General features: G+C 39.3%; 1 protein-coding gene across 5 annotated transcripts in view; it reads left to right on the top strand.

Moving 5' to 3' along the window:
• Positions 1–16627, top strand: part of LOC136771449 (disco-interacting protein 2 homolog C) — a 280332-nt gene that overhangs the window by 185641 nt on the left and 78064 nt on the right. For all 5 annotated transcript variants that reach the window (XM_066723806.1, XM_066723798.1, XM_066723789.1 and 2 more), the window contains 4 exons: positions 1138–1257; positions 1814–2011; positions 7179–7270; positions 10877–10987. In XM_066723806.1, coding sequence (XP_066579903.1) covers positions 1138–1257; positions 1814–2011; positions 7179–7270; positions 10877–10987 — 521 coding nt within the window. The remainder of the gene's footprint in view (positions 1–1137; positions 1258–1813; positions 2012–7178; positions 7271–10876; positions 10988–16627) is intronic.

Genomic DNA, 16627 nt, shown 5'->3' with positions numbered 1-16627 from the left:
TTCATATGTCATTCAACTCAACTGTTAAGCACTGACAAGTTTATCAAGAATGGGACGAGCACATCTTGTCCCCTGACTCTGCCACAGCAGGAAGTAATTACACCCTTAAAGGACATGCCCAGCATAGCTCCTGATATACCTACCCCACTGGAAAGAGCAGCCCTGCCATTCTTGGTGCACATACTCGAATATTGTTCTGGAAAAGAGGAGTGATGGAGAGGGACAATTTTGGTATTTTATTACCATTTAATTTGTTCTCCAGGGAAGCTCACTCCAACAATGTTGGATGCTGAAATCAATAATGTTGAGACATAACGGACTTCCACATGAATATCAATGAATAATAAACAGATAAATAAACTAGTATGAACATCACTGCACACACCTGTGTTATTGGCACGTAAATGAGGATTTCACTTAATAATCTGCTCCTCCTCTTGATGTGAATTTTACCTCACACGGATACTGGAGATACATGGTGAATGGAAAATAAGAATTATGTCATAGAAACAGAGTGAACTGTCATCTACAGAAATCCTATTTAGCTTCTGTTTTCCATAGAGAAAAGTATCATGATTCAAATAAATAAAATCAAAGCAATTAAAAAAAAACATTTGTAAGCTGTCTATTCAGTTGTCTTTCTGCTGCTTAGATTAGAAGATACAAATGTCTCCGAAGGATTTATGATAATCAGTGTTTCCCTAGGTGTATACTGCCATTATAGCATACTGTCCAAACGGGACGCCAGAATTCTATGGCACCCCCTTTCATCAGGCCACTGGCAGCCTGTTATGCACCAATGCTATCCCATGTAGTTCTTTTGAAGAACAAATCTAGTTCATAGACTCCTAGTTTTAAAGTTCACAAAAACTGTGCTATGGTTACAACAGTGAACATGTAAATGAGGTTGAACATTTCCCTGGAATATCTGGACTTGCTGCTCCATGGCATGTTTCTGCTCTCAGGTTAACTGAGGTGAAGAGCACAGATTAGAATGTTGCCCAAGCCCTGCGTAGCCTGCGGGGGCGGGTTGTGCGTGTGTCCCTGTGCGTGTGTCCCTGTGCGTGTGTCCCTGTGCGTGTGTCCCTGTGCGTGTGTCCCTGTGCTGATGTGTGTGTTGCTGCCACCTCCTTGCAGGAGTTCCTGTCAGCAGCCGAGTCTCAGCCAAGATCCAGCAGCTGGTGAACACCCTGAAGAGGCCCAAACGCCCGCCCTTAAGAGAGTTCTTTGTAGATGATTTTGAAGAACTTCTTGAAGGTATGTCTCTACGTCTCTGTCTCTCCCTCTATCTCTCGCCTTACCTAATTATAAAGCTCTCTATAACTCTGCCCTTTGGCTTGTTTCTCTGTCTTTATCGTCCTGTTTTTGCATCGGTCTTGCATGCAGTTCAGCACCTGGCATACAGCGATGCTGAGAGATCAAATTAAATTAAAAATCATTTTTGTGCTGCATACATTTTGGATACAGTATTTATCCATTGGGCTGAAAACAACAATTTTAATTACTCTGTATGTGATACATATTTTTTATTTCCCATTGGTAGTATGATAAATATGCACTACGCATATCTGGTGTACTATTGCGTTTGCATTGAGAGACTGGAAATCACCTTTGGTGTTTCTGCTTCATAAGTGGAAATGCCTGAGGCGTAATTGCTGAGTGTGCCTGTGACTCAAGTTGGTCAGTGAAGCCGGTCTGCAGTGCTCTCTACCCCAGGCTGCAGCTGTATCACTGGGTACTGTAGTCAGCACACCATACTTGGGGCCTGCAGTGTAAAACCCAGTGGAGACTAAATACGCTTCCCTGTCTGTAGTCCAACAGCCCGACCCCAATCAGCCAAAGCCGGAGGGTGCTCAGATGTTGCCCATGCGTGGGGAGCAGCTGGGGGTGGTGACTAACTGGCCCCCCTCTCTGGAGGCAGCCCTGCAGCGATGGGGCACCATCTCCCCCAAAGCCCCCTGCTTGACCACCATGGACACCAACGGAAAACCACTATACATCTTAACGTACGGTAAGGGGCTTCAGTTTGGGTTTCTGTGTGTCACTCCTTCATTGTACAGTCCAGTGAAGAGTCCAAATAATCGAGAGAGAGATGCATGGTCAATCAAAAGGAATGTAATATGAGCAGCTAGTCTTTTCCTGCTAAAGTGCGTCTCAGGAAGCAAGACGGGGAGGTTTTAATTTGCACTGAGGTGGCTCAGAGATTTGGGCATACGCACACGTGCACACACACACTACTTGAGAGAGTATTCCTTTAGTCTGTTCCTGCTCCAACTCAACTGCAGCTTCAGTGCTCTGGTCTTCAGCTGTTATTCAATACCTCAGTGTTAATCCAGTGCGATGTTGTCTGTATGGGATTGGAGCTGCAGCGATTTGAGTCGGTACAAGACATTAATCAGGAAGTAATTACATTCCAGCAGAAATTATTCACAGGATTCACCTTGTAAATAGCGGCTAGCAGCTCCACACAGTCGGACGTACTCGATGTAAGGAAACAAAACACAAGATAATGTGTTAATTTTGTTAACGGTTGTGGCTTGAGTAGTCCCCAAAATATAAATGACATTGAACAGGCTACAGAACATTGATTTTATTTTGTTTCCTTCTGTACTGGGCTGCCCAGGCTGGGTTTTCCTGCATGATGCTGTCATATTAGTGGCATTCACTGCATGTAGGTAACAAGTGTTTTATAAACCACCCATAGGGTGTCAACCGTGAACAGTCAGCAAATGTTCTCACCAATATTAGTTTCCTCACAAAAACTCTGTAGGCACTTTAATTATATGCCTGTGTCTGTGTATGTATCTATATATGTTTATTTAAGAAAATAAACATAATGTTAGAACAAGACATGCAGAGACCTGTTCTTGGATAAAACAACAGAGCACAAAAATAGGAAAACTAAATGGGAAAAAAAGAAGGTTAATATTAAACAATACTACCTGCTGTGTTTGTGCATGATATGTTTGGAGGATCTGAGACAAATGCGAGGCAACAGCTTTTTGCAATCTGTAGGACCATACGGAGAAAATATGTGTTTTTGTCTTTCTTCAGTCCATGTATTTAGCTGCCTTGTCTATAAATAGCTGTGTTTGACAGATCCGAGGTGACTTGCAGGGAGTTTTTTTTTTGTTAAATAATAATTGCAATAGATGGATGAAGGGGGCATAATGGCTTCAGGTCTGAATTGCCTGCAACTTAAAGCAGTGACTCATCAATTAGATCTGGTCTGTAATTAAAGTAATGAAGTCAGTGTTGTGCTTTAGCAAGAGCTTCAGGAGTACAATTTCCAGTGGTGACTTTCTTATGGCTGCACAAACTCTGGCTTTGACTGGTGTCACGAGGAACATTCTCATTCCGCCATCGTCCTTTAAAGCAAACACCCTGCAGGTGTACTCCTGTCTGGGACAGAGGTAAGACTGAAAGAAACACACTGACAAGACCGGAGCGGACGTTTCTCACACAGATGGGCAATGCAAAAAATGTAAATTAAAATAACAATAATTTGTATGTCAGTAAGGTCATCCGGCAAAAGCGTGCATTGGCCAATTTAAAAAAAGAAGCCTGACCTGCAGAACTTGCATTCAGTATTTACAGTGCTTACGAGAGGTGTTTACAGAGAAGTGCCTCTCGTTGCCTTTTTATAAAGTGAAATCTCTGCTGGATCTCCCTCGTTTGTGAAATGGAGTTAATTTGTAGAGATAGAATTTGAATCCTGTATCTGTACTGTGTCTCATAGACTTTACCAAAATCTTACTGAACAACCATGCCGCATCACCTGCTTTCACCTGCAGTGTCAATGAAAGTTCCCAGTGTGTGACTGCCCAATGCAGTCATCCTACTTAGTGACCCAGGGTTTAAAACTTCTTATATTGAACTGAAAGACACACAGACACCAATGTATGGCACACTGTGAGTCACCAGTGATTCAAAATTATAGTCTTACCTCATAATTTAAATCTTTGCAGCATTCTCCTGGGCCTTGAATACACAGATGTGGTAAGCTATTACGAGAGCAGCTTTACTGAAGAGTGGTGTGTGCAGTGATGACTATCTTTCCAAAGTATTATTTTTAATTTTTCTAAGCTTGTTCTTCAAGATGCTTCAGAACCCTCTTTGCATTGACACATTGCAATCAGTGGCAACATCCTGTCAGACAGGCAGAATTTGGTGGCAATCCCCTTGGAGGTTTGGGTTTGGTTTCAAATTGACAATCTTCACTGTTTTTTCTTGTTGAGTACTTAGTTGCAAAGTGAAACACTAAATCAAATGGAGGCCATCTTATTTCCTGATAAAGATGCGCCAATCCTCGCCTCTGTATGACACACACACACACACAATCCTACAATCCTAAGAAATTAATTTGAATTTGAAAAATATTATTTATATATATATATATATATATATATATATATAATTTTTTCCAAATTAGAAACGTCTGCTGAAATGCACCCCCCTCCCCACACCAAAAAGCAGATTTTCACCGAATGTCCTATAGTTAGTCTTTTCGTCTGGCCCAATCTGTTACATACCCACAGCCTCAGCTAGGCAGACGTCATTAAGATATTGGGATCAGAGATGGATCTCTGACAGAGAGCCGGTAGTAAACTTTTCATGCAGCTCAGTGACAAGGGGAGCACAGAGAGACTTCCCATGTAAAGATTTATCATGGCAGCTTGTGAGTTTTTCCTTGTTAAACATCATGCCCTATTGGAGAAGACGAGACATTTTATCATCAATGCTGAAATCCAGCAGCGGATTCAGCCATAATTATCCTTCCGTTTTAAATGTCATAATTAACACATCAGAGAAAAACTATGCTTTCGGAATTTTGTATATGGAAATTTCTCGTTGAACATCGAGCCAAATGACTTCTCAAATAGATTTTAATACTGTATGAATGAAAGCTTAATATTTAATTATGTTTTCATGTTATTTAGTTGTGTGCATCTTCAAGGAATCATTGGCCCAACTCCTACTCATTAGTGCTAAAGTCAAATCAAAAGAATATTTAAAGATAAAGTGTACAGTACCCCCATGAAAGAAATGTTATACTCATGCATAATTTTTACAACTTTCATTCTAATTCTGATCAAAGCTGTCACATCAAATTGACTTATTCAAATTACCCTAGATGTATTTTTTTTTGTAATTGCTTTTCAAGAAATGTATTTGGTCTTGTGGGATGTGAATTTTTAAAAGGCACACCTGCTCTCTCCTGGCATTTTATTATGTAATCTAGGCATGCATATTCATAGCCTTTCTGCAGAAGCCTTTCTGATACCAGTTCATCACAATGGACTTTGAGCTTTTGTTAAGGATGAAATTTCCAGCAATCATTAATGCATTCCTAGAATACTGTAAATAATGAAGACTGATTGTCTTCTGAGTTATTTTGTTAGGTTACTTTGGTCATTACTGTGTAATGTAAGCTTCAATATATAATTTCATGTTTTATGATTTTTAGACACAATTCAATCAGTATGCATGATCCCACAACACCAGATTACATTCTTCTCAGAAGTCTGAAATAATTGATTTATTTTCCAAATTATATTATTCACGGGCATCACATTCACTTGAAATAATCAACAGTTCTATGTGGAAGTTCATTATCTTTTAAATAAAAGAAGAATTAAAGCTTTCATCACCAACCTTTTCTCTCATGGTGTTTAGTTACCCAGTCTCATTTTGTGTCAGTCCCTCTTCCTACTTAGGGGGTTTAGAGAATTCTGCTGTCTTAAAATAAGCTCCTAAAATTGCTTCATGAAACAGTTTGAGGGAGAGAGGCCCGATAAGGGACGGCTGTCAGAGCCGTCTTCTGAAGACAGTCGGTGGGCTTCTCTGCTCTGAACGTCTCTACAGCACCAATGTTCTCCAAACTCCATGTGCAGTCTCCAGCGATCCTTTCCATACACACATTTCCCTCTGCAGATTTCAATTGCCATGAGAGCACCATTCACAGCAGACACCGGCACTGGGAGTAATTAAAAACACAGATATCAATTAGATAACAGATATCTCTTGCCAGGGTATGAAAATGAAACACAATATCGAAATGTGAAATCTCGAAACAGGAAAACAGAGAGGAAATGCAGGGGGTTCGATTTTGATTGTATTGCATAATAAATGTAAATGTAAAGAGGGTCATCTTCCAGTTTCTAATGATTTGCAGTGATGCTAAAATGTACTTGAGTTTCTTTATTCCTTTCCATCTGATGTTTGTTCTTAGTTTTTTTTTTTTTTTTTTTTTTTTTTTTTTTTATTAAATATCCATGAATATTCTGAACTTAAATTTTCCCGATTTGTATGCCATCACTGCACACTGTGGTCAATGCAGTTAATACAAGATTTTGAAAAGAAAAGGTTATTTTTCAGGTAAGTATATTATGCCCCTTTCACACTAGCACACCAGCCCAGGTTCTTACCCAGTTTTAGCAACCCAGATTATGGTTTTCGTTATGGTGAAAGCAAGGGTGGGAAGCAGGTCAACCAGGGTAGAGTGAGACGAAAGGCACTGTGCACTGTGTGCTTCCTTCGGTGGCCCATAGATCTGACACGCTTATTGGAATGGCAGTGCAAGAGCGCGCATCCCACCCACCAGACACCGTGTAGTAGAGGATGCTTGTGCAGAAGGGGCTTAGAAGGCATTCAGCATTATAGAGTTTCCTCACAGCTGATGTCTACACAACCTGCACATAAATACGCACTCCAGGGGTAGAAGGCATGGTGTCAGGGACAAGCTGCATTCCAGCAAGTCAACTGGGCCCTTGCCTTCTACTGTCACTGCAGTGCATGCTAGGGAGCAAGTGAGCATAAGTGTAGAGGTGTCAGGGGACATGTTTATACATCTTGCTGAGGTAACCTGTATTTTGTGTAGCTGCATTAATATTCAGCCAGGCAATTAAGCCATATGCTTGGATGGAAATTTCCATTTTCCTTATCCAGTTTGTGCCGGTGAATTAAAATCTTAATGGCTTATTTGTTGTTTGTTTATTTGTGGGTGAAGGTGATGGTAGACTTGCAAAAAGAAAATTGCTTATATAATTTAGGTTTAATGACAATGGAGAAGCCACTACTTTTTTAATGTGTAATGTTGTTTAATACATTTACTGAGGAAAACCTTTTTCTGCCTCAGGGCTCTGCAATTAAGTGAACACATTTGTTGGTTTACACAGGAAAGCTGTGGACACGCAGTATGAAAGTAGCCTATAATATACTGCACAAACTGGGGACAAAACAGGAGCCGATGGTCAGACCGGGAGACAGGGTGAGTAAGAGATGCATCACAGTCGCCAAACAGTACTTGTTTGGTTTCTGTATTTTGTTGTTGTTGTTCTTCTTCTTCTCCTTCTCCTCACATGTTTATCAAAGGAGGCATACATGGTTTTACTACATTGAGATAGTGTTCTACAAATACACAACATTGCAAGGGTTAATATGGTGCTTATGGTATGGGAGAGGAACAGGAACAGAGGAACAGAGGCATCATGTAAACAGATGTGTTTCAAGGAAACACTAACCGGTAAGACATTATGCATATCTAGCATCCTCTTTTCAAGTGTTTTACAATAATTTGGCCTAAGCTATACTTAAACATTTACAAGATACCACACTGATTGTTGATTGTTATACATCTCCCTCGCATTTGATTTATCTCAAACTATTTGAAAACATCTGGTACATGATAACAAACAAAGGCTAATTATGCCATTATGAATACACATTGAATTACACTGACTTTTGAAGCATAATTATTGTCTAATACATTCATTTACATAACAAACTTTGATTATCATGTATCATGATGGTTTGATCTGACACTATAGTCGACATCACATTCCTTACTAAGAGGTTTTAAACATTTCTATACACATCCTTTTCATTAACACTTTGTGTATTTGTCTTAATATTCAGTTACAATGTATAGCACATTCACCACAAAATGTTTACTCTTTAGAGGTGTATTTATAACATTTAAAAAATACAAAATTCAACATTGCACTCAGTTTCCCATAGCTCTGTACAAACACACGGACAGTGCTAATCGTCACAGGAGGATGACGTATACATTCACCTGTATCTTAAATCCTTCATTTACATCACATAGTGGACTCATTCTGATGCTCACAGTTTCATGCAGTAGTTTGCCAGGACAGCAAATGTCATTTACCTCTGATGGCTGGAGGCACTTTAAAGCTTTGTGCTCTACAGAACGTAGTGCTCGCTGCACATCACTTCACACGTCTTCCATTTAAACTATTTATCTTTAAAACTTAAGAGTCTTCACAATATTATCCAGCCCAGAGGCATCTAATCATCACTGGACAAATCACTGGACAAATCCTATCATTCCGCAAGTTAACATCAGATGCACCTACAATATCACTGTAATTACTCTTTCCTGAATGTTTAGGTACCCAATAGTACTGCCATGCTTATGTGGCCGCTCCATGTAGAGACAAGTTTAGTTTATTTATTTTAAATTGGGTGAGAAAAAAAAAAAAAGTCTTGTCAAAATTTGTAATCAAGCCCCCAACTAATTATGTAAATTTTTGATAAGCAACTCATACAGATACACATATTGCTTTCTCTTGTTGTGTAAGAGATTGGCCTAGTTTTGTGTTTTGCATTAGCCCAATTTTATTTGCAGTTTGCATTTATATTTGAGAACAAATGGCATTATGCCTTCCTACTCATTTTTGAGTTACTATTAACATCCACAAAATAGGATCCCGAGACCTGATGCTAATAGAAGCCTTTGATGCCTGATGATGCTCTTATGGAAGTTGAACAGATTTTCTGCATCACACCCCATTTTATGTTTAACCTATAGACTAAAAACAGGCCCAGATTTAACCTGCTTTAAACCAGCCTGGAAATCCAAGGGTTAAGTTACTGTACTGATATGTACACATATACGAATGAGGGCACTTTTAAGGTCACTAAGGCCAAGCCTTCCCATTGGTGGAGAAGGAGAAGCAAATAATGAGTTGTAATATGCAGAGGTGGTGGGTGAAAGCAATAGATCTGAGATAGAACAACCAGGTTTTTATTTTTTTTGTTTGATTTCTTTATGTAATGTTTCTCAGCCTGGAATCAACGACATTGCACTTTTTAGTTTTTACAGTTTCTGGTGCTTTTATGGATTCCAAATTAAACCTTAAACAGGATGTAAAGCGAAGCTAGACTGCAGTGAATCTGATCGTTTCCTTATGTTAAAAGGTGAAGGGGGCCAGCCTCAGGTTAACATGAAAATAAATGCCCATTGCTGCCTAGGTTTACCATTAAGTATTTTTTCACAACCTGGGTCTAAACCCCTTCCACTTAAAGTAAGTAGTTTGGGCACTCAGCATTCACAATAAACAAATCATCACATCAACTGGGACTGTATACCTTTTCTCCATTCAGATATTTTATCTGGAATGAGCCAGATTCATAGATTGGATTTACTCTTGTGTACCCTACCTCATCTTCTCTAGACACCCCAAGATTCTGTGTGGTTCAGATCATTACTGTTCCATGCAGCCATGTGCTCTTAAAACTGAGCCCTTCCCTGTGACTAACCAGTCACAATGTGGGAGCTATTAGGTGCACTTAAGAACATGTTTGTTGTAATTATTTCCAGCATGCAACAGATCACATTTTATCAAACATGGAACCAGATAGCAGTCTGCTGCATGGTTAGTCTTTACTGTAGCATGATCTTGTGCTTAGTGTTTTGACATTTAAAAGTACCTGTCAGGTTAATTGTGTTTGTGTGTGTGAAGAGCAGAGAGGTTGTGGGGCCCATCAACAGAATCTTCAATGCCAAAGATTTTTTTTTTCTTTAATATAAATAATTCCCACCCCTTTATAAAGCTGCATCGTGAGATGAAAGTGTCTAGCATAGATAAAATCGTCCCTTATCTTAAAGAGAATGCACATGTAAGCTTTCTCAAAGGTTATGAAAGCTATAATTAAGATAACAATTAGTAATGCTTTGAGATCTCTTTGTCGGGCCTGAAATGTTTTATGATTGCATTTAGCCATCCTTTTTTTTCCCTTCAATTCTTTGGCTTCATTGTACACATAGCAGCTCACAATTGACAAGAAACTACATTTTCTACTACTTGAAAATAAAACCATATAGAATAGAAGAGTAATTTGTGACTCAGTGGGAGACAAAAATGTTGATTTGGTCTGGGCCTTTACCAGTCCCACTCTGGATCACAATTGCACCATGGAATCACCCCTGTTTGGGACTAAAGAGATTCTGTTCTATTAACCCACCCACAACCAATTGAGACAAAGGATTTTCATTTTGAAGTAACGTACCTCTCTCCTGAGATTAAAAGACAGACTTGGATGCCTTCCTTACCAGCTACAGAAAAAAATGTAACCATTGTCTATGGCTGAAACCTCACTATGTAATTTAGTGGTACCAAAGGTATTTTGCATTGAAATATTTTAAGAGTGTGAATGCATATAAATCTCCACTGAAAATCTCAGTTAAAAACTGAAAGGGATTCCTTTTATATTATAAATGTGAACTGAGTAATGGAATCTTTCGGATATGTTGCTGCAAATAAACATTTTTAGTTTTCTTTTTACAAGAGGATAAATGTGGTTCCTTTCTATAATCTAAGAAAAAGATTGAGATTCTTCTCTGAAACGCACAGTCTCATATCCATTGCACTTAGTCAAGTTGTCAACTACCTATTTTTTCAGATGTGAAACCAACACCCAGCGGTCCAAAATCATTTTTTGTGATGCTGTACCGCTTCTGAGTCATTTCCCTGCCCCCTCACTTGCAAAAACAGCATGATAGTAAAAGTCATATGAATGTGAGCCTCATTGTCTTGTTTGTCTTTCCTGTCATTGCTTATGATCGCAGGTGGCACTCGTCTTCCCTAACAATGACCCAGCAGCCTTCATGGTGGCGTTCTATGGTTGCTTATTGGCCGAAGTTGTTCCTGTGCCCATAGAAGTGCCGCTAACACGGAAGGTAAGGTCCTGGTCATGCAGGGAGTTGCTTGATGCTGATTCACAGGATAGGAAGGGAGCTTAGGAGCAGGTACAGATGCTTTAACACGGCATACCTTAAAATATAAGATGAATAAATGAATGAAGTTAAAACATAAATAAATGAACACATGTAGCAAACGAATGAATGAATGAATGAAATTAAGTAATAAATAAAGTGAGGTGACTGCTTGGCTCTTCTAGCTACTGTCCTATAAAGAGGACATTATGTATCATGAGATTGTGTTTGAAATTGATGTGATTGACTGACTAATTGGTTCATGGCTGAAAAATCTTTGTCGTCATGTGTTTGTCATTGGTTGGTGACCTCCGGAGAAATTAGTCTAGGGCTGTGGCTTCCAAACACTGTTCTGCGAACCATTCCCGGTCCATAGTACATATGGTGCCGGTCCGTGGTGCATTTTGTCCTGTACACTATCATCTCAAATCCACAAATATCCGTCCCAATATCAAGAAAATAATTAAAAATGCTTCAAGTGTTCTGCATTGGTATTGCATATTGTATTGGTAATTATTTAAAAAAAAAAAATGCATTTCTTTAATACCACACAGAGCCAGGCTGCAGTGTGGACAAAGTTTGAGCACCACTTAGTTTCACCACTACGGAGAAACTCTGAATTGTATGCATCTGAAAACCAAACAGAAATCACCTGTATGAAATGTAACCACTGCTTATGAAGTTCAATATCAACACCAGACAACAGCCTTTTTTGGTTATATAGGACGTTTCAGCAGTCTTTATAGAAATCGGATATCCTACTGATATGCCTCTGAATGCTTATGTTGACATTTACAATATGATAAGCAGGGATTTTGCTATTTTCTGCCCCAAAGCAAGTAACAGAATCCATATGCCTCAGAAGCAAAATAGATAGTAAAGTGCTTCTGGAACTAGTTTAAAGTTTGAGACTTTATTTTGGTAAATGTTTCAGTTTGAAATTCCCTTTTATAGTGTCCGAATACGTGTGTTGCAGTTTGTGAGTGGTAAAGGAGATTGTCATTGGTTTATCTGTCCCACATTCTGCACTTGTGTAAGTGTAATTATTATTGTTTCATTGTACGGTAGTTTCATCTTTTTTTTTTTTATGCTGAATATATGGCAGTCATAATGTCTTTCTTTTTTAATCTGTCACTGGAAACACTCCAATACATGCTGCAACCAACCCCACCCGTAGTTGGGCCACTAGGGTGCATTGTCTCCCAGATACTTTGACAGAATCACAAAGTAGCGCCCCTGCTGGTGAGTATGGACTGAGTAGGGGAGAGCAGGACTTGGCACCTGCTTGTCTCCAACAGTCACACACAGTTTTACACCAGTAAAGTAAATAGAAAATAAAATACAAGCAATCCTCAATCAGCTAAATACAAGTCTAACTCCTCACCTATAATGTTCTTACAGTGAACATGGGGTTGTGTATCCAACCCCAGCAATGTTGGGACAGTTCTTTGTTACAGCAGAACCTTCTTCCCCCACGGCCACCGCCCTGACTGCTCTGCTTCCTTATATACTGCCTGGCTCCGCCTCCCCCACTACTGCCGGAGCAGTGCACTCTGGACAATGCAGTGTCCTGGCCCAGCTGCCATGTTTTTAAAGGGACCCAGTCCCTTTTCCTCACAATGCAAATATTTTCCATATGAGCTCTATCACAGTAAATCTACTTCAGTTTTTATTTATTTTTTCCTCTGCTCTCTAACCATTTCAGTCCTGTTTTTGTTGTTGTTGTTGTTGTTGTTGTTGTTTTTATTTTTTTTTCAAACATGACAGTTTTTTAAATGGGAATGGGAGCATATTTCAAATTATGAATCAAAAACACATTTTCTCAGTTCAATTTAACCTCTGTCAGGCTTCTACTACAGAATGTGGAAGCATGTGATTAACTATTACAGCTCTGTGTACATCTCAGTATAAAAACAAGGACCCTTATTATGTGATTAAAAATAAATGTTTTGAAATATGCATCACAACTGGCTGCTCATGAGAGCTGAACATTCTTCAGCTTATGCTTCTACGAAATAATTATCATAAAATAAACTGCAAAATGTGCAATGTTGTAGATGTTTATGGCAAAACATTACAACTCTTGTAATGCTGCTGTGAGTTAATACAGATTTCCTACCTGATAGGTGATAATATTACAATTGCAGGGGAACATTCACAAGTCATGTTTTAAAATTCCAAGAATGAGAGCAAAGCTTGGCAGAACATTCCCTGGCTCCCAGACTGGGGAATTCTTTACAGAAACGCAATTGGACACTCTCCTCATAATTAAATATATTCAGTTACAGCATGATTTTTGTAAAATTATTATTATGGTTACCGTGCTGTGAAAAATAGTATATGGGAACAACAGCAAGTATCGATGTAAAAGGCATTGACAGCAGCTAAAATGAGCAGGAAAATAGCAAAAGATAGCTAGAAAAAAAATGTTTTAACAGCATAGTTTTAAAAGGGTGTAGATTGAGCACACAGTATGCTTTTCTAATTGTGTTGATAGTATAGTACTTGTACTATAGTACAAGTGCCCAATGTTGAGGCATTCTACTGTTCTGAATCATGTAACCCCTAAGTTATATAATCACCTGCATACCTGTATGGTGCTCAAATGTATCCACTGGACTTGCAATAGAGTACAAAACCTGTTTAGAAGAAGCAAGAAAGACTGATATCTGCACTTCAGATTTACATATTATATTCCTCTGACACCTCGATAAACTGTACAGTTGTAGTTAAGAAAGTATTCACCTCCTAGAATTGAGTCTCTTGGATGAAGTGCTCCATGCCTTAGCTACTAGCAACCTAACAGACAAACAATATGGGTCTCATGACTTTCCAATGTATGTAACATAACTAATTTCTTTTTTTTTCCACTAACTTACCTGGCTTTAATGTATAATCTCCTGTGGATTTTCAAATTATTTCATGGTGCATTCTTGCAGTAGGCTTCTGATGACACTGTGATTAACTGCATCACATGGTTGTAAGGGCAGGGCTGTGTTGTATCAAAGGCATGTCCTGTGGTGTCCCCATTCACTAGTGCAGTAAAACACAGCGAGCAACGACGGAACATTTTGTCAAATTGCCTGAGGGAGTCCCATAGTTAAAGTGAAGAATAAGTTTGCGCCTTGACCACGGTGGACTTTCAAACAATTCAAACAAACTTTCCCCAACCTGGTGGAGGGCTGTACAGAGACTGATCTGAGCAAAGGTGTCATGAGCAACCAGTCTTGTGGAAAAAGCCACTATTCCTTCTCAGTCTGAATTCTATCTGACACAGAACTAGCTGATAAACTTGTTATATTAGTAAATAAAGGATGCAATAACCTCAGGTATGCTTAACATGCCACTGCTTTTATTATTCACTCTCATCTCTACTGTCAAGCAGTTTATCACTCACCTGTAACACTCTCAGAACTTGCCGTGCATCAGCATAACATTTCAGCACTGTCAGAACGTTCTATGCATAGACATAACAAAACCCAAGAATGCCATAATCCCTCACAACACCATCAACCACAATTCAATTGGCTGGATGTGAGTCGTGTTTTGAGTTGTTTTTTGCTTTTTTGGTGTGTCAGGGTCTGGTTCTGCTTCACAACAAGACATGTTAGCCAGCACCAGAGAATTCCTCCTACCCAATGACATCAACAGAGTGGGAGGCTTCAGTGAGTCATATGAATCTAGGCTCATTAGTGTGGTGACATGAAATTTACTGTTACTGATACAGGACTGAGGTAACAGTGGGAAGAGCTCCTTTTGGTCCTTTGAGCCGCCGGACTAATTGGAAGCACGTATTCAAACCTGTAATGTCACCATCTGGCTTGAAGGGCCTCGGTTTATCTCACAGGCCATTGCTCTGTCTAGGGTCCTTATACATCTACAGCACTCTGACCTACCTGAATGTTTGACTTTATTTCATTAACACTGGATATCAATTATAATAATTTTTTTAAGTAGGAGTTTGATACTTTCCCCCTACTATTTAAAATGAACAGATACTAGATTGCATATTCTTCAAGAGTCAATGATGGGTTAAAAAGCTGCCCAGACTAACAGTGTGGTTGAAATGAACAAAACAAATGTTCTGCTTCTCATCACAATGCAGCCCCACCGGGCAAACAGCAGAGCTAGGGCATGAGTTGCACCCCTAGTCTCAGTCAGTCAATGGCAAAGCCCAGACTCACGCCATTGATATCTGGTTTACAGGGCTGTCAGTTGTGCCACTTAGGAGCCCATTCTGTCGAGTTCAGCTGAAATTTAAAACTTGACCCTGCACAGTGCCATCTTAACCCACCCCCTCCTTTCTTCCATAACAATGTGTTCCTTTGTTCAATACACTTTGTCTTGTGATCCTTGCACGAGACTGTAATGTCTTGCATCATCTGGACTGGCCTTTCAACATCAGTCCCAAGCCCATTTGTCTGTGTTGATGAAGTCAGCGCTGTCTCTCTCGCTCGCATCGATTTGCCAGCACTTCAACAACAGCAGTGGAATCATGATCGACCACCATCTTTATAAACCTTTGTCTGTGTGTTTCTATTTTTCTTTGTGAGATTCATTGCACAGATCTATGCTCCCAGTGCGTGGCACAATGCAACTCCAGAGTAATTCCTTTACAAAATAATCTCTAGCTTCCATCGCGTCCCTGAAAAAGTCGACAAGCACTCACATTTGTCTTGTTTTTAGAAAGCTACCCTGCTTTGAAGTGTTTTGTACTTTTTCTTTTTCAGGCTAAATGTCCACTGTAAAGGGATTCATTTTTTAAGGGATTGTTTGCTTAGATCTCTGATTAAAGGGGTTACCCTACAGGCCCTCTGACATGTCTGTTCAGACAGTTTCCTCCTTTCAACTTTTCCAACATTTCACTCACTCTATCCCTTATATGAAAAGTACTTTCTTTGTCTATTTCAATTTGACTCTTCAAAAAAACGACAATACTATATTGTGCCAACTAAAAACTAAATACTACTTGTCTGCCATGTTGGTGTCTTGTGTATCCTGTTCAGACAAATAAATCCACATGCATTTCTGTGTTGTTATTGTTATTATTTTAGTATTATTTGTTTCTTAGCCAGATGCCCTTACCCAGGGTGACTTACAGTTTTCACAAGAAAACATTTCAAAGCGTTACAAAGTGCAATGTACAATCAATACAGAGTGTTTTATAACCCTTTAAGCACCAAGTTTCTATCATAGATAACTATTATACAGGACTTGAAAATACACATAACCACACATTACAGTGATGAGCTTTGAAAGTGTAAAATTATCCTAGCAATTATATATTTTTGTAAAATCAAGAATTTCAGCCAGGTGACCTGTCTATATGTCAGCAGTGAGTTATGTTTACACCAAGGTGTATATCCCCAGCCTGCCTCGGTGGGGTGATAGAGAGAGTGAGCGACTGCGCACTTGGTGATGGAGTCCGCAGATTGAGTCCATGGTATGAAAGATCTGGTTATAGAACATTAGATTGTAGGAGTTGGGGTAACCTTTGCTTTAGGAGCCATCTAGTTTTTTGAAGTTAAAACTTGACCATTATTTTATGGTTGATAAATTTAAATGTGTGACCTGACAGAACTGTCTTTGTACCCAATTCACACT

The sequence above is a fragment of the Amia ocellicauda genome, chromosome 2 (assembly GCF_036373705.1).
Source record: "Amia ocellicauda isolate fAmiCal2 chromosome 2, fAmiCal2.hap1, whole genome shotgun sequence".
Lineage (NCBI taxonomy): Eukaryota > Metazoa > Chordata > Actinopteri > Amiiformes > Amiidae > Amia > Amia ocellicauda.
The sequence above is the reverse complement of the archived record's forward strand: the minus strand, read 5'-3'. Positions and strand labels throughout refer to the sequence as shown.